This window comes from Choloepus didactylus, chromosome 14, assembly GCF_015220235.1.
Source record: "Choloepus didactylus isolate mChoDid1 chromosome 14, mChoDid1.pri, whole genome shotgun sequence".
Classification (NCBI taxonomy): Eukaryota; Metazoa; Chordata; class Mammalia; order Pilosa; family Megalonychidae; genus Choloepus; species Choloepus didactylus.
This window is the reverse complement of record NC_051320.1, coordinates 99,404,157-99,421,184: the sequence shown is the minus strand read 5'-3', so window position 1 is coordinate 99,421,184 and position 17,028 is coordinate 99,404,157. Positions and strand designations below refer to the sequence as shown.

The following is a 17,028-nucleotide window of genomic DNA, read 5'->3' as shown; positions in this document are numbered from 1 at the left end:
AGGGTGGCCCACCAACAACAAGAACTAGGGGTGTCCTCCCGCAGGGCAACCTCCAGAGCAGCTGGACCCTAAGGACTGGAGGAGGAGGAGGGAAAGCAAGTGCTGCAGGGGCCAGGCCCCCTAGACCAGCTCGCCCAGAGCCCACTGAGGCTTACAGTGGATCCAAGGAGGGCCTCAGCTCCCAGTAGCCATTCCACAGGGGAGCCTGCCAGGCCCCTGCAGCCTGCCCTGGAGCAGATAACTAGTCAACTCCAGCCCTCTTTTGTTCCTGGGAGGGTGTTCCTGGGGTGGGGGCTCCACAGCCATTTCCTCCAGGAAGCCCTCCTGGATCACCCCTCAGGTGGATGTCCACCCTCTCTGGTCCTACTAGCTGCTTGGCCTTGAGTTCTGAGCAGGCAGCTCTCCAGCCTTTCACACGCTGGGCAAAGGGGGTCCTGTCAGCCTGGGCTAATCACTCCCCCATCTGTCAAATGGGACCCCAAGACCACGGCCCAGGCGGAAAGGATGAAGGAGCCAGCATGTCGTGTGTCCCTTCGAAGGGCTTTTCCTTTCAGCTTGCAGGGGACTGCCTGGGCATCCAAAAGCAGGCCAGGGCAGGGGACTGAGGCCCCCAGCAGCCAGCCTGCAGCCCCAACTGGAATCCTCCCCGCCCATTTTCAGATTAACTGAAACCTGTTAATTGTCGCAGCCCTCTGCACTCACCCCTCCCCCACCCTCTGCCTTCCTCCCTCCATTCCCCTCCCCCTTCCATCCGAATGATAAAAGGTGCGCCCGCCCCACCCCGCCGGCCCCAGGCCCCGGCCCTGCCCAGCCGCAGATCCCCACTGCCCTGTGCCCTCCACTCAGGCCAGGCCCCTACCCAAGCTGTCTGCCTCTCTCCCCTGCATGGGGCCCTGCAGCCACCATGGCACGGGCTCCCAGCCCCCCAAGAGAAGGAAGAAGAGGTACCTGCGGCATGACAAGCCCCCCTACACCTACTTGGCCATGATCGCCCTAGTGATCCAGGCCGCGCCCTCCCGCAAGCTGAAGCTGGCCCAGGTGAGAGGACCCCCACTCTCCCTCACGCCGTGGGCAGGCCTTTCCAGAACCCCCCACTAACACCCGCCGTGGGGCTCCTCCTCCTCAGACCCCTTCCCCACCTCCTCCTGGACTCAGGTCCCGGCCTCCACCCCCACCAGGTCCCACCCCGAGATGCCAGTGGGCAAGTCCCGGGCTGGGCGCGGGCAGAGCTGAGGGGCTCAGCCAGGGCCCCTCCCGGCGGCACCTTCTTCTCCCTGGGCACAGATGCTCTGGGGCGCGGCGCAGTGGGGGCATCACAGGCCGCAGGGGGGAGAGGCGGGGCGCTGCCCCCCCAGCCCGGGCTCACGGTGCCGCCGCCCACCCCGTGGCTTCAGATCATCCGTCAGGTCCAGGCCGCGTTCCCCTTCTTCAGGGACGACTACGAAGGCTGGAAGGACTCCATCCGCCACAACCTCTCCTCCAACCCGTGCTTCCGCAAGGTGGGGCCCGCGAGGATCGGAGCCCAGGGGCGGGCGGGCGCAGATAGGCCTGAGCATCCGGGCCCCGGGCAGCCCCACCCAAGCCTGCCCCCCCACCAGGTGCCCAAGGACCCTGCGAAGCCCCAGGCCAAGGGCAACTTCTGGGCAGTCGACGTGAGCCTGATCCCGACAGAGGCGCTGCGACTGCAGAACACTGCGCTGTGCCGGCGCTGGCAGGGCAGGGGCCAGCACTGCGCCTTCGCCAAGGACCTGGGCCCCTACGTGCTGCACGGCCGGCCTTACCGGCCGCCGAGTCCCCCGCCGGCGCCCAGCGAGGGCTTCAGCATCAAGTCCCTGCTGGGGAACCCCGGGGAGGGGGCACCCTGGCCCCAGCTGCCACCGCGGAGAAGCCCAGCACCAGCAGGTCCCCTGGAGGAGGCAGGGCCCACCCCACCCCTGTCCTCCTCTGAGAGGTCTCAGTGGCCCCACTGCCCTCTCCAGGGCGCAAGGGGAGAGGGGCAGACTTCCCAGTGGGGAAACACCCAGCCCTCACCCCTCTCCCCAGAACCCAGGGCCTGGCCCCTGCACTTCCTGCAGGGTACCCCAGGCCCCGGGGAGCACAGGGCCCCGCTCTGGGGGCAGCTGCCCACCTCCTACTTGCCCGTCTATACCCCCAACGTGGTCATGCCCTTGGCCCCACCTCCACCCTCCCCCTGCCCCCAGTGCCCACCCACAACCAGCCGGTCCTACTGGGGGGTGGCCCCTGAAACCCATGGGCCCCCAGGGCTGCTGTGGGATCTAGACACACTCTTCCAGGGTGTGCCACCCAACAAGAGCATCTACGACGTGTGGGTCAGCCACCCTCGGGACCCGGCAGCCCCAGGCCCAGGCTGGCTGCTCTCCTGGTACAGCCTATAAGGCCACCTGGGCAGGGAGAGCTGTCCCTCCCCTCCCCACCCACCCTGTGGGCCCCCAGGATACCAAGGCAGGAGAGGAGCGCGCCTGCGGCCACAGCAGCCAAGGTCTGAGTCCACAACGTTTATTGGAAGACCCGCACCTCCAGGGCTGCAGCTCAGCCGAGCAGGAACCTGCCCGAGGCCCCCCCACCCCAAGAGGCAAGGCTGGAGGGGCAGGGCTCAGCCCAGAGGGGCTCAGGCTTCTATCGTCCGTCTGTCCATCCATCACCATCTGTCACCTCCCTTCCCTGGCTCCGGGATGGGGGAGGGAGAGCGCAATGGGGACTCCTGCCTAAAGCCCTGCTCTCCCTCAACTGTCTGGAAGAAGCAAGTAGCACCTTTTGGGGGGAAGACTGGACCCTACGAGGTCTTGGTGGTGGTGGTGGGAAGACGACAATAAAGGAACTTACACCATTTTAATGCGAAGTCTGATTTCGGGGGGCAGAGGTGGTGCTTGGGCAACCACTTGGCCCCAGTCTGCTTCCTTGGCTCAGGGATCCCCTGCTGTGTGCCATGATAACAGCAAATGGTGATAAGGTGGGGGCTGAGGGCCTGTGGCCTAGTTGGGGGGTGGTGGGACAATCACTTCCCAGGCCTAACATTACTGAAGGGGTGGGGGTGGGGTGGGCTTGGGGAGTTTAGGCGGCGGTGGGCACCCACAAGTCACGGAGGTTGTGCCCTGGGAGACCGGGTGTGGGGGCTTCACTGCAGCCTCTGCCAGCAGAGGCGCGACCCCAGACCCCTTGGGCAGGGCCGCAGGCAGAACTACCGGGGCAGGCCCCCGGGGGGCACGAGGGCCGAACTGGAACCACTGTCCGGGCCCGGGCTTGGGGGGCTGCCAGGGGACGGCGTGGGAGTACAGGGGGTCCCGGTGAGCGGGCTGTCGGTGCTAAGGGAGGAGGGCGTCCCTGAGCGCGGGACCCTGCGGCGCCGGGCTGGCCCCAGCGCCACCTGGCCCACTCGCTCCGCGAACTTGAGCGAGCAGACGGTCTCCCCGAGATCCTCCGGCCGCGTGGAGATCTGCAGGGAGGCGGCGCTGGTGGGCGGGTCCCCAGGGGGCGGCGCTTGGCATGCAAACCGCCCTCCCGCCTCCGCGCTCGGCCCCGCCCCGGGCCGCCCACCTGCAGCAGCAGCACCGCGGTGGCGCCGGGCCCGAGCGCGGGCTGCAGCAGGCGCGTGAGCTGCGAGTCTCGGAAGGGAACGTGGGGCCGGCGGGCCCGCAGCGCGGCCATCACGCCTCCCAGCGCCAGCAGGGAGCGGTTGATGGTGCGGGCCTCCCGCTGCCGCCGAGCCCCGTCCCCCGCTCCCCCAGGCGCCCCGGCCGCCCCCGCCTTCCAGGCGCGCTCCGATCCCGCCAGGTCCACCAGGTGCAGCGTGCCTGCGGGGGTGAGCGAGGCCCGACGTGGAGCAGGCCGTGCCCGTACGCCGTGGTCCCCCAGCAGGATCCCGGCGCGCGCAAGGGTACCTGCGGTGCCCGGACCGTGCGGTGGGGCCGCCGCGCGCAGCGTCAGCGTGACCAGGGCGTGGGAGCGGGAGCTGCGCTGGTTCATGGCTGTGGCTGCGGTGGCTCGGTTGCTCCTCCCCAGGCTCAGCATCTGGAAGGCGGACAAGCAGGGCTGGCCGGGTGCGCGGTCCCGCCCGCAGGCCGGAGGATAGGACAGGGGCCCGCGAAGGGGGTGCCGCGCCCTCAGCAGCCGTACCTGGTGCAGCGTGTCCAGGTCGGGAACGTCCCAGTGCGTGAGGCCGGCCACCTGGATGCCCCCCTGGCCTGCCGGGCCCTGCCGCACCGCCAGGCGCTCGGGAGGCCCTGGAGCCAGGAGGTCCCTGGGGAGAGAGGGCTTGGTTCTGGGGCCCAAAGGGGAGCCAGAGGTGCCCTGGGCCTGGGTGGAAGGGGGCGGCCTCGCTGCGACCCTAACCTGACAGCCTCATTGTAGACCTCCACCATGCTGAGGCTCACGCGGTGCTGCCCCCCGGCCCCCATCTCCCGGAACAGCGACTGCAGCGCCCTGGGAGCGATGCCGGGGTCCTCAGGTGGGCCCTGGGGGGCGGGGCGCCACAGACGGGCTCACATTCCAGCGCCGCCCTGACCCCCTGAGCCGTCCCCTCGGGAGTGGGCTACACCCCACCTCCATGCTGTATGTCTTCCCGGTTCCGGTCTGACCATAGGTGAAAATGCAGACACTGTAGCCGCGGAGGCAAGACAGCACAGCGGGCTCCAGCTCCCCGAAGACCTGGAGGCGGAAGTGAGGGGTGCCGCAGCCCACGATGAGCTCCCTGTTCGGGCCAGGTGGGTGTGGAAGGGGATTCTCGGGAGTGCTCGGGCAGTGGGGTGTGAGCAGAGCTTAATTCCACTGGGACCAGGACTCCAGGGAATCGCTGCTGGAGGCTGGAACCCACCACCCAACAGAGCGGGGAGGCTCCCTGGAGAAGGCGGCGTCTGCCTATGGTCTGAGGCAAAAGTAAGAACCAGCGAGGCGGGAAAGGGGAGCAGCCCACGTAAAGGCTGGAGTCCTGGAGACGGATATTCCAGGTGCCGGGGCTTAGAACCCCGGTGTGGCCCGAGGCAAGTTATTCACCATCATGAGGTGGGGACCGCACAGAGCTGTCAGCCAGCAGCCCAGAGCAGCCCTTGGCACACAGGCCAGCCAGAGCCCCCGGGGGGATGCAGAGGAGGCCCTGGGGGCGATGCGGCTGGGGCTTTCGAGGTGTTGGCTACTGGAAGGTGGCTGGGGGCTTGGTGGGCTCACAGGCTCTGGGGTCTAAGGGTAAGATCACTGGGGTGAGGTAGGCTGTGACCCCATCCCAGAGCTGGGGAGAACGGGGGCAAGGGGAGAAGCCTGGTGACAGATGACTTCGGCTCTTGGGTTCAGACAGCAGGGCCCAGAGGGCAGTGAACAAGCGGGACGGGAGCTCAGGAGCGGGTGGGACCCTGAGAAGTGAGGAGGAGCATGGCCACCTGCTGGCCACTCCAGCTGCACTGGCCCTATGAAGCCCAATGGGTGCCAGGTGGTCAAAGAGCCTCAGAGGCCCTTGGAGGGCCAGGTCTGAGTCCCTGCCAGCTCTGCCCATCCCAAGGCTCTCCCCACTGAGCCTCAGCTCTAGGAAGCTCTGGCAGGCAAAGCTTGTGTGCACACAGAAATGGTGAGTATAAGGCAAGTTGGTGGATGGCAAGGACACAAACTGAGAAATAACTCCTGCCTTTCCACCTGAGTTTGGTGGTAAAGGGTGGCAGGGAAGGAGAGTGGGTTACAAGCAGCGTGGGAGCCAAGGCTCAAACCTCGCCTGTTCACCTGCCCACTGCCCATCTCAGCCACAAAGCAAGACAAGGCTGGGTGCACCAGGGGTGCCTGCCCTCACAGCTGACAGACCCTGAGCCCAGGATCCGGGCGAGGAGGCACCAAGACACAGCCTGTGGGGCACAGCACAGTCCCCAACCATGCCCCACACAAGCAGTAACCGTCACTATGGAAAAATGTGTGTCCTAGGTTTGTTTCCTGTCAAGATACTAGGTTTTGCAGATATTAACCTTTCTGTCTAAACCGAGAAGGTTGTTTCTTCTGGGCCTGCAGAGCTTAGGGTGAGAGAGGAGCTGCAAAGAGGGAGTACCCCAGAAGGGAAGGAGAAGCCTGGCTGGGCTGCTGCTCCCCAGACCCACAGGCTGCCCTCTCCCCTGCCCCTGTCCCTGCTGGAGCCTGGCCACCCCCTCCCCACAGCGGGCAGGAGCAGAGAAGGGGACACCGGCGTCTTTCTGGACCCCGGAGAACTCTGGGGGTCACGACAGGTGCAAAGATGGGAAGAGCGTCACCTCCTCCTGGCTGGCATCTGGAGGGAAGACCCAATCCAGGTAGAAGCGGCGCTGGCGCCCTCGATAGCAGGTGGTGACGATGCCACCTGGGCCGGGCTCTGTGGCCACGAGGCTAGAGGGGCACCCAGGCCTCAGCCGACACAGCACACGGATGTTTCCTGGGGGCGGAGGTCAGGTCAGCAGGTGCAGGCCTAGGCTTGGCTCTGAGAGGCTCCCCTTCCTCCCTGCCGCCTGCCCGGTCCCCAAGCCCGCCGTACCCTTGGGCTCCAGCAGCCGCCCTTGGTATCCCACAGGGGGTCCCTGCTGCTCCTCAGAGAGCTGGGTCCCAGCCCCCTCAGCTGACAGTGCCCCCAGGGCCCAGGAGACCTAGGGGAATGGACACGAGGAAGGAAGGAGGTACAGCAGAGGACCTGGGATAGGGAGAGGAGCTCTGAGGGCAACACTGGGGGACAGTGTAGACTTGCTGTGGGGATCCAGAGTTCTTGGGGCCTCAGACCCTTGAAGAGTCATTCAGTGAGCCCCAGGAACCTAAGGGGACCACATGCAAGGAAACGGGCCAGGCCACACGGTGCGGTCAGCCCAGGGTCTCAGTAGCATCCAGTTCCAGAAGCCTAAAATCGTTCCATTAGCCTGGGGTACCCAGAGCAGAACAGTAAAGGGGCCAGAGAAGGGGTGCTAAGAGGGGAGGGGTGCTGACCTGTCCCCGGGCCTCGCTCAGGGAGCCCTGGCAGCTCTGGGTAAAGGTGCTGACCAGCCCTCGGAGGTCCCCGCAGCCCTGGCGCAGGCTGGCCATGCGCACCCGCAGTCCTGGTGGGGGAGACTGTTGGGAGGGCAGGCGCACACCCGCAGCCCTCCGTGAGCCCCGCCCACCGCCGGCCCTTACCTGCCAGCTGTCCAAGCATCTGCTGCAGCTCCTGCCTGCAGTTCTGTTCTGTCTCTTGCTGGAGCTGCCGGAGGGCCCCCTGAAGGCCCTGCAGCTGTACCTCCTGGACCCCCAGCTGTCCCACCAGACCCCACCCCTGTCACTGAGGGCACAGGCACTTACTAGGCCCTGCCTTCAGTCTTCCCCTCTCCAGGGTCCAGCCCTTCCAGGGCCCCTGGATTCCCTTGCCCACCTGGACTCGGAGGGCTTCTGTGGTGTCCTGGGCCTCCTGAAGCTGGTTCTGGAGCTCAACCAGAGCTCCTGCTTCCTCCTAGGGAACCGGGAGAGAACTCGGGGAGGGGCACTCACCGGCCCCTTGCACAGGTGGAAAAGTCGAGTCCAGAGGAGCAGGAGAGCTGGCGTGAACCTATGCCTCCAGACCCCACGCAGGGGCCCTCCTCTGCTCTCCTGGGGCCAGTTCTGGGGGTTACTCACGTGAGCTCAGCCTACCTGATGGGGCTGCCCTGCACAGACCATGCCGGGGCCCACCCACAGACCCGGGATCCTGGCAGACAGCTTTGCCCCTGCTGCCAGTGGCCCTGCATGACCATGCACAAGGCCCAAGGAGCACAAGTAGCTGCTGGGAGCCTGAAGTGGAGGCCCTGGGCTGTGGGGCAATGCTGCTAAGGAGCAGGGTACCTGAGAGGTCCCAAGGGCAAGGCCGGGTCCCCAGTGCAGCAGGAGGTCCCGCATGAGGCTCAGGCTCTGTTTCAGGGCCTCGTTCTCCAGGGTGAGGTGCTGAACCCTCTTCTCTGAGTCTGTGGCTCCCTGTGGGGAGGGCAGCCCTCAGGCCTATTCTGAAAGCGCAGCCCCCCTTGGGTGCCCCTGCCCCACTTCCTGCCAGCAGCCTCACCACTCCCAGGCGCAGCCGGCCCAGCTCCTCTTCCTGCTGCTCTAGCTGCTGCTTTAGCTCTTCCAGCTGGGGAGAAGGAAGGGGGCAAGGTGGAACACCTCCTTCAGGCCCCCCACCCTTCCTGCCCACTCACGGCCCTCACCTGTCCAAGGATGAGCTGCCAAGTCCTCTGTTCCTCCTCCAACTCTGAGAGCTGCTGCCCCAGGACTGGGGCAGGATGAGAAAGGCTTTCTTCTTGGGTTGGGGGCCCTGTGGTAGGACAGACTCAGTTAGGACTGGGGGGGTGCCTGGCCTGAAAAAGGGGCACTTCGGAAGCAGGACTCGGCTTGGGACTCCAGACCCCAGGCCACCCTGGTCTCAATGGGCTTCGCTCCCTCCCCAGGATCCCTTCTAAATTTTCTACCCCTACGCACCATCAGGAGTGAGAGTCTGCGCCCCAGAGGCAGGTAGCGTCCCCTGGACCAGGGCCTGCCTCCCCCTGGGGCCCCGACTCCATGCTAGGAGAGCCAAGAGCTGACTGGTCACGGTCAGAAGTGGGGGAACCTCAGCGGGCTGTGAAGGAGATAGGAGTCAGAACAGAGGAAAGTTTGAGGTGGCGGGGTGGCCAGGGCTGTGGGAGCTGTGAGGGCTGGGGAGAGTATGGGGCCCTGGAGACAAGTTCCACATGCAGTCACAAAAAAGACGGGACTTTCTAAACGAGCCGGTCTAAGGACAAAAGCAGGAGCTGCGTCCTGGCCAGAGCATGGTACAGGAAACCCTCAGAATTCCCAGGAGCTGGGACCAGTCAGGAAAGCAGGGGAGTAAAGAGGGCACACGGACCCGCGGTGCTGCTCACCTGGCCGGGATCGAGAAGATTCCCGCGGCTGCCTTCTGCCCCCAGCTGGCCGGAGAGAAACTCGGCAAGGCGCGTGAGAGCCTCTTCCAGGGAGACGGCGGCCGGGGGGCCCTCGGCTCCCCCTTCCGACCCATCCTCGGACTCGGAGCAGCCTGCGGAGCCAGGCGGTGGGACGGGCAGGGGTCCGGGGTCACGTGCTGGGCCGCCGTGCAGCATCTGCCGGGACCCTCCCTCCCAGGGAGATCAGGGCACCCCTCTCTCTCTGGACGCCCCCGGGGATCCGCGCTCCCGAGCACTCGCAGCACCCACCGGCCGGGCCGCTCAGCTCAGTCCCCGGGTCCGGCGTGGGCTGGTCGGGGCGGCGGCGACCTCTGGGCTTGCAGCGGGCGCTCTAGGGGGGGAGCAGGGGAAGCCCCTGAGGAGGGGGCCGGCCGCCTGTGGGGCTCCCTCCGGGGACTGGCCCAGAGGCGTGGGGGCCGAGGTCTCTGGCTTCCAACACCTGAACAGAGACGGGTGCTCAGCACGGCCCCCGCTCCCCGGCGTCAGCGTCCTGACGACGTGGGCTGCGCGGGCCTGCCAGGACCCGGCGCACGGGGGACCGGCCGCGGGGACCGTCCCCGCTCACCTGCACGGGGTCGCCGGGCTCCGCGGCCGCCGCTGCCCCGCCATCCCTGCGGAAGAGGCTGTAGAAGATGTAGATGAGCAGCGAGTAAAAGGCGTACATGGGGAGCGGGGCGGCAGACGGGCCCCGCTTCGCGCCGCCCCGCGTCCCCGCGCCCCGGCTCCGCACCCGCCCGCCGCAGTGCCGGTGCGCATGCTCGGGCGGCCGCCCCCGCGGCGGAGGGGCGGGGCGCGGGGACAGGTGTCCCGGGGGCCGCGGAGCCCCGCCCCCCGCCCGCGAGCGCCCCTGGCCCGCGGCCCCGCCTCTCGGAGCCCCCCGCGGACAGGTGCCCGCCCAGGCCCGCCCGCCGCGCCCGGGGCGGAGCCCTCCTCCGAGGCCCGCCCGCCGCCCGCCCCGGCCGCTCTAGGCTCCGCGGCTCTCGGTGGTGGCGCGCCCGGGGCCGCGCGCTCGGGGAAGAACGAGACGGGAGCGCGGCGCGGAGCCGCAGCCCGAGTTGGGCGGGCGGAGAGCAGGCTTGTCCTCCCGCTGCCGCCGCGCCTGCGGCCGAGCTCCGGCTCCGAGCCGCGCACCGGGCCGGACGCCCGCCGGGGCCCCCGCCGCCTCCCTGGGCGCAGGGAACAAATCCAGGCCGCGCGTGGGCCCCGGCATCCCCCACTGGGACTCTCGATCCCGTGGGCCCATGCCCATCGGGCCCAGACCCCGCGCCGCCTAGCAGCACCCACCCCACCTCCACCCTCGCCCTTCCCCCGGCAGAATTGGAGCATTCTCCCCCACCGTTGGGTCCCTCAGCTTCAAGGGCCCCAGGACTTATAGGTGGGGCCCTAGAACCTGGGCATCCTGGACAGCGGCCCTTACAGCTCCTGCTTTCTCACTGTCTCTTCCTCTACAAAGTTCAGGATCCCCTACCAGCTGCCCCCTCAAACTCACGACCAGCAGAGGCACCATGGCCCCCAAGTTTGGGGATGAGTGGAGCACAGCCCTCTCCCATCTGGCACTTGCAGTGGTGTCTCTGCATGCAGCCATGTGCACCGCCCAGGTGAGTAGACCAGGGGGGGCACGGAGAGGTCCTGGAGAAGGAAATCCCAGGTGCTGCAGCAGGTCTCTCTCCCTCTGGCCCTGCACCCCATCCTATCCCCAGGACTTAGGCCGTTTCCCTGGAATGGGGGAAGGTGGTGGGAGATAAGTGGGGGGGGGCAAATGAGAGCCCAGACCCTTCTTGGCCTCCTTTCCCCACGTCGTCTTCTTTCCCTGTGTTGACAGGCAAGCCGAGGGGCCGCTGCTGGCTTCTTGCTCCAGGCCTTGGCTGCCACCGCCACCGTGCTGGCCCCAGGGCTGGGTATGGATGAAGACTGTGTGGCGGGAGCCTGGGTGGCCACTGTCATCGGCCTGCCCCTTCTGGCCTTCGATTTCCACTGGGTGAACGGGGACCACTCCTCTGCCAACCTGCTGCTGGGAGGAGGCATGGTGCTGGCCGTGGCTGGTGAGCACCTCGGCGCTGAGGGCCGATCCGTGGCCGGCCAGGCAGTGCTGCTGGTAGTCTCAGTGACCATCCTCATCGTGGCTGTTTTCACGGCCAACACTTATGGGATGTGGGGGGGCGCGATGCTGGGGGTGGCCGGCCTCCTGAGCCGGCTGGAGGAGGACAAACTGCTGCTGCCAAAGGAGGACGCCGGTCGCTGGGCCCTGGCTGTGGGCAGCTGGGCCTACTGCCGAGCCCTGCACACACAGCACCTGCAGTGGGGCTGACAGCAGAGTCAGTGGGGCAGGGCCTCCCTCCTGGCTTCCACAGGCCTGCCCCTGGAGCATCCTCCCGTAAAGACAGGCTGGACTTGGTGCAGTTTGACTCGTCAGGGGCAGAGCCGGGGGTCTGCCTCTCTGGTCGTGCAGGGATTGGCCTCGACCACTGAAGACGGACAGTCTGAGGCACACTTGGGGGCCTGATTCTGGGCAGGACATGGTTGTGGATACAGATAGAAGCTTGGTCTCCAATAAACCTTAGGAATTCAGCAGGAATGTGGAATCTGCCCTTTCTTGAGAGGGACTGAAGGCTTCTCCAGTAGCTCTCTAAGGCCCTGGGCCACAACTGGTTTCCTGGAGCAAAGGGAGAGGATGCTTTGGAACCAGCACAGGGCCTCACCAGCCTGGCCTCCTGCTGAGACCTTTGGAGGGTCCCCAGGGCTGGGAGAAGTCCCAGATATCCTGGCCTGGCAGGTGGCCCTCTGGGGCAGTGACCTTCAGGGGCTGCCGGCTGGGATGGGGGCAGGCAAGGCCTGTACCACAGCCGTTGCCAGGAACTGTTCCATCCCAAGCCGCCTCCACCTATTTGCCACCCCACCCCCCAGCTTCCAGCCAAGTCCTAGTTACCTCACACCCTCGGTTTCCCCGTGGGCCCTTCTTCAGCCCCCCACCTTAGGGTCAGGAAACGGACTGGGCAGAGCAGTGGGTTAGATTCGGGGTCCGGGGGCCTCCCAGGGCAATCCCTCCCCTCGCGTCTTGTGGAAGCACATTCGGTCCCGCAAAGGACCTAGAATGGTCGGTGGGTTTGCTCGCTTGGGCCCTTCCCATCCGCATGGCTGGGCCAGAGTCCCGCACCCGCAAACCCGAGTCCTGGAGGACAAAGACGCGCACACAGCTGGGGTTGCGGGGCCGGGGAGTGCCCAGCGTCCTCTCAGGCCCGCTCGGGGGTGGGCGCCACGCGGGGAGGCCGGAGCGCAGTGCCCGCCCCCAGGGGCGCGCCCCCGCGCGGCGCCGGGCCACGCCCCCTTCCGGCCCCTCTTCTGCAGGGGGCGGGACCTCAGGCGCCTTCGGCGTCCAATGGCCCTGGCCGCCGCGCCGCCTCGCCCCGACCGGCGTTCCCATTGGCCGCGCGCGGGGGCACACGTGACGCGGCGGACGGAGGGGGCGGGGGCGGCGGGGCGGGGGGAGCGCGCAGCGAAAACAAAGATGGCGGCCGCGCCGAAGTCGGGGGCCGCGGCGGCTGCGGGGCGACGCGCGGGCCAGACCCCCTGAGGCGGCGGCGACGGGAGCGGGGGCTGCGGGGTCGCGGCGGCGGCTAGAGGGCGGCGGGATGCGCGCGGCGCCCCCTCCACTTCCAGCCGCGGGAGCGCGCCGGCACCCGCCCGCCGGACCGGCCGGCCGCGATGTCCGGCGCCGAGGAGGCCGGCGGGGCGGCCCGGCCGCGGGGCCCGCCGGCGCCGTGCCGGCCGGAGTCGGGGTGGAGCCGGGCCCGGGGCGGCCGCGGGGCCGGGCGGCGGCGGCGCGGCGAGGCGGCGGGGCCCGGGCTCCCCGACGAGGCGGGCCTGGCCCGGCGCCCGGCAGCTGCAGGAGGCGGCCGGCGACCCCGACGCGCCGCCCAAGAAGCGGCTGCGGGCGGCCGAGGCGGCCGAGGCGGCGGCGGCGGCGGCGGCGGCGGGCAGCGGGAAGCTGGAGGAGCGGCTCTACTCGGTGCTGTGCTGCACCGTCTGCCTGGACCTGCCCAAGGCCTCCGTGTACCAGGTAGGGCCGCCGGCCCGACCCCGACCCGGCCCGGGGCTCCAGGCCCCGCGCCTCTCCCGAGGCCCAGCCCGGAGGCCCCGAGCCCGCTGCCCTCACTTCCGCCGGCTGCGTCCGGCGGCCGCTCCGAAGCTGCTTCTTGGCTTCGCGTCAGGACTTTCTTGTTTCCTGCTCTGAACCTTACTCCTTCTTTTGGTTTATCTAAATCTCCAATCTGCGTCTCTCAAGTCCTAGTTAGGACTCTTTTCTTTTCCAAATTCCTGCGATGCCCTGTTCTCAGGCCGAGCCCAGTGGAGGGCTGGTGACATGGACATGTCCCCTGGCCTCTGCCGCTGCCTGGCATTCCCAGGGCTCAGGGAGCCCCCATCCTGTCTCCGCACTCAAGAGCTGCTTTTCTACTCTTTTCACAGCCACACCCCCAAGCCTTTCCTCCCCTTCCCCTGCTCCTCTCTTTCTGCCTTTTTTTTTCTTTGCATTCCCAAGTGAAAGAATTCTCTCTACCTTGTTCATTTCTTTCTCAAAGAAGTTTAATGACTTAGGGGACACCCCCCCCCCCCATCCCTGGTCTGGATGAACCCTCTGTCTTCTGGACAAGCCACACCCCAAGCTCGGCTTCCCCAGCCCACCCCGCCTCCGCCAGGCCCTGGCTTTCTAGGCTTCCAGCACTCAGTGTGAGGGCTGGACTTGGGGCCCTTAACTGGGAGAGGGTACCTGGCCCAGGTGGGTCTAGCCTGTGCCCCCTCCCAGGTAGCAGCGAGGCAGACCTCGGGTTGACAGCCGGAGCTGGTGTGCAGGTCCCTACCTGGAAGCCTGATGTGGTCGCCTCTGCCTCTCTCTGCACCTCAGCCCCCATCTCTGATCTCTGTCCCCTCCCCACTGAGCCCCAGTGAGGAGCGAGGCAGGACCTCTCTCTGCCTTATTTGCACTTAAGGAGCTGGGATGGCTAATGGGGGTTCGTTCTCCCTGCACCTGTTACAAGCCAGGGCTCTGGGCTAGGAGCTGCTTTTGTAGTAAGCCAGTGCAGGAGCTGGTCTGGGTTGCCCTTTCCTGAGTCTGAATCTCCAAGTCCTTTCTGTGGCCTGGCACAAGATGGCTGGGGGGACCCCAGGGGAACCCGTTTTCATGGATGATGAGGAGAGGAAAAGGCATTGGAAGGAAGGTGGGTTGAGCTGTTTGGGGAGAGGACAGTGGCTTTCAACCCCTCTAGGTTTCAGAAAGCTCCTGGCTGGGACCCTAGTTCAAGAATACGTGGACCTTCTGGCCCCAGGCCAGCCAAGGGAGCCCTTTTGCCAGCTGCCACCTCGGCCTTGGGGCACCTCTCAGGACCTCTACCTCCCAGATCCTTCTGTCCTTGCCCACAGTCTTTGGATCCTCCCAGAGGCCCTCAGTGAGAGCCCAGGGAGCCAGGCCACTGGTGGGGGACAGCCTTGTCTCCTTGATCCTCCTCCAGTGAATGGGCTGGAGCCACACCTGGCAGAACAAGGGACCACGTGGTGCTGGCCCCTGGTCCACTCTGACCCCCAGCCAGGCCTTGGCCAGCACAGAGAACTGCAGCTCTGCCTGTGAGCTAGGCTGGTTCAAACCGGCCCGGCCTGCACTGTGCTGGTAGCTGAGCGTTTTCCTGGGCAGCCGGGAGGCTCTGATGGAGAGGGAAGTGCTGCACTTGCCCCTGACCTGAGGACCTCCCAGGCCGTGCCCTCCCCTGACCCGTGAGTTCTCCTTAGCAGCTGCTCTGGGACAGGCCACCTGAAACAAGAAGGGCCCTGGGGCCTGACCCAGCTGTAGGCTCTGCCTCCAGCCTTCTGCTCACCTCATCTCTCCGTTCTTTCCAGGTGACACGGGGTCTCAGTAGCACAAGTGTTTTCCTTGCGTCTTTGGAAGTCTGGAGAAGGGTCTAGAACTTGAGATTGGTGGAAGAGCCCCGGGCTATAGAAGGGTTAGAACTCCCTTTGGCTGCACACAGACCTGCCACGTACCATGGTCGGGGCATGTGGGGCCAGCCTGTCCAGCAGTCCCTGTGCCGAGTGGCTCAAGTGCGGCGGACTCCAGGACAGCCTGAGGGAGAGGGACAGGGCTGCCCCAGTGCCCTTCTTTGTCAGTGTTCCTTTCAACCCTCATGGCAGCCTGAGCTCAGTCACTGTCGTAGCCCCGTTTTACCCATGGGGACGGGGATGTGGAGGGGCAGGGGGGCCAGGACAAGCCCAGAGCCCCCAAGCTGCTGTCACCCAGGCTGTGTCTGCTCCCTGGGGGGTGGGTCATGGACGGTGTGGGCTGTGGAGTCCTGGGTGGGTCCCAGCTCCCTGGCAGGGCCCAGCCTCCGTCTCCTGTTGGCCCTCGGACTGAGCCAGCGTCTGGTGGGTGAGTCTCACGTGCGACGTGTCCTGCTCTCTGCTCCTGCTGGCCAGTGCTCTGCCTGACCCAGCAAAACACGAAGCTCAGAGGAGGCACGGGCCACCCCACGCACTCTGGGCTGCCGGGCACCCAGCTCTGGGGCAAGGAGAAGGGCCTTGGGGCCAAGCTGAGCCCCAGGGTCTGCTGTGCCTGGTGCCACCAGGGACAACTCCCACAGGCCTCGGGAGCTGGCCAAGAGCCTGCTGTCCAGCCAGCCAGAGCCCACTGCTGGGCTGCCGGGGATTCTGGGCGGTGGGGGGAAGCACTCATCCCCCAGAGCAGACGAGGGCTGGACAGGGGCTTTCCCAGGGGCCCACTGAGCCAGTGCAGGTGGGGTCTGGCCAAGGCTCTCCCTGCGACGCCTGAGCCGTGCGGGGACGCAGCAGGTGCAGCGAGAGCTGGCTTTGATGTTCCGTGTGGGTGTCAGGTGTGTCCTGCATGACAGGCCTGACAAGGTCTTCGCCACTTCTAGAGTCCGGGGCAGATGCCAAGACAGTCTGGGCAGGCAGGTGAGCAGTGCTTGGGGCAGAGGGGCCGCCGCTGCCAGACCCTCCATCCCTCCTGGGTCCTGCCCCCACACGAGGCCCGGTGGGGTCTCCCGTAAGACAGAACCGGCCCCAGGCCCCAGGCCTGCATCTGTTAAGAGGGGACGCCTGTCTTTTCCATCCCTCGGGGCAGTTCTTCAAGGCCAGCACCAGCTCTTGGCCACAAGAGCTGGCCGTGTCCTGATGTCAGAGCAAAGGGTCAGTCCGGGTGCTGTCACAGGGATGCAGTCCAGCCTGTGCCTTCCAGCCCCGTGCTGCCCCTGGTACACCCCCTGTGCTCTCCTAGCTCGTTCCTCTCCGGGTCCCCAAGGACCTCCTGTCACCTGCCCCAGGTGGGGTTGCTTATGCCAGGCTGCACCCGACCCCAACCTCTCCACTCAGGACTAGGCCAGATCCTGGTGCAAGGGTCCCGGGTACCTGTTGGTCAACCATGTTGGCAAAAGGGGCAGGAAGCGGGGGGACTGGTTGTGCTGCTCATGGGGTGGGGGTCCCCACCCACCTGCACCTGCACAGCTGGGAGCCTCGGCTGCCCCTTTCCCGACGCCAAGCGGTGGCCATGCTGGACCAGGGCAGGCTGGCTCTCCACAGTAAGGGACGTGGCTGGAAAGAGCTGCTGAGCCACACTCACCTGGGCAGCCCAGACCCATGGGCAGGGAGGAGGGCACTGCTGGGCCTCTGCTCAGCCAGGAAGCCTGTGTTTCCTGGCGGTGCTGCTCTTGTCATTGTGGCTCCTTTTCATCCCGACCAGCATGTGTTTAGGGAGATTGAGGCTGAGGGCTTGGCGGTCCCGCATGGCTGCCGGCTGCCCTCTCGGCTGCCGGCTGCCCTCTCGCGATGGCTCCGCTGGTTTCAGGCCTTGGACCCCAGCCTGCCTGGAGGCTCTGAGTTCTGGCTTCACCCCCAGCAGCCGTGTGCCCCCTTAGAACCCACTTTTGATTGAAGTGGTGAGGAAGAGGCAGGCGATGGTGGCAGGGTAGCTGAGCAGGGGGAGTAGAGGGACCATGGGGGGTGAGTGCCAGGGTGGGGGGCAGGGGAGATGGGCAGGGGCCATGGGCAGTGCTGCCTCAGAAGATGGTCGGCACCCAGGAGGAAGGAAGAGGGTTTCAGGGCCAGAGCAGGGCTTGGGATC

The 17,028-nt window shown here is 66.8% G+C and overlaps 4 protein-coding genes across 6 annotated transcripts in view; 3 read left to right on the top strand and 1 right to left on the bottom strand.

Moving 5' to 3' along the window:
* The first annotated feature begins 788 nt into the window (after positions 1–788).
* On the top strand, positions 789–2,842 carry FOXH1 (forkhead box H1). The gene is made up of 3 exons (XM_037803195.1): positions 789–1,038; positions 1,395–1,499; positions 1,599–2,842. The coding sequence occupies exons 1-3, from the start codon at positions 886–888 to the stop codon at positions 2,394–2,396; spliced, it is 1,056 nt and encodes a 351-aa protein (XP_037659123.1). The 5' UTR covers positions 789–885; the 3' UTR covers positions 2,397–2,842.
* KIFC2 (kinesin family member C2) lies at positions 2,502–9,746 on the bottom strand. Of its 3 annotated transcripts, XM_037803187.1 has the most exons (18): positions 9,475–9,741; positions 9,159–9,240; positions 8,850–9,001; positions 8,428–8,566; positions 8,157–8,263; positions 8,015–8,080; positions 7,801–7,929; positions 7,355–7,432; positions 7,123–7,237; positions 6,937–7,046; positions 6,497–6,605; positions 6,240–6,397; positions 4,561–4,665; positions 4,351–4,472; positions 4,135–4,258; positions 3,900–4,029; positions 3,556–3,812; positions 3,062–3,454 (listed from the first exon to the last, which is right to left on the bottom strand). In XM_037803187.1, exons 1-18 carry the CDS (start codon positions 9,571–9,573, stop codon positions 3,200–3,202), a joined length of 2,337 nt encoding a protein of 778 aa, XP_037659115.1. In that variant the 5' UTR covers positions 9,574–9,741; the 3' UTR covers positions 3,062–3,199. The 3 variants fall into 3 exon arrangements, with proteins under 3 accessions (XP_037659114.1, XP_037659115.1, XP_037659116.1); XM_037803186.1 differs by having other exon boundaries at positions 2,502–3,812; positions 9,475–9,746; XM_037803188.1 differs by lacking the exon at positions 3,556–3,812 and having other exon boundaries at positions 3,185–3,454; positions 9,475–9,740.
* A 108-nt stretch (positions 9,747–9,854) lies between these two features.
* LOC119509263 (cysteine and histidine-rich protein 1-like) lies at positions 9,855–11,479 on the top strand. The gene is made up of 2 exons (XM_037803196.1): positions 9,855–10,507; positions 10,732–11,479. Exons 1-2 carry the CDS (start codon positions 10,415–10,417, stop codon positions 11,215–11,217), a joined length of 579 nt encoding a protein of 192 aa, XP_037659124.1. The 5' UTR covers positions 9,855–10,414; the 3' UTR covers positions 11,218–11,479.
* Positions 11,480–12,611: 1,132 nt separating this feature from the next.
* The window catches only part of CYHR1 (cysteine and histidine rich 1), a 14,568-nt gene continuing 10,151 nt past the window's right edge, over positions 12,612–17,028 (top strand). The window contains 4 exon segments of the mRNA XM_037803194.1: positions 12,612–12,633; positions 12,636–12,729; positions 12,731–12,776; positions 12,778–12,966. Coding sequence (XP_037659122.1) covers positions 12,612–12,633; positions 12,636–12,729; positions 12,731–12,776; positions 12,778–12,966 — 351 coding nt within the window.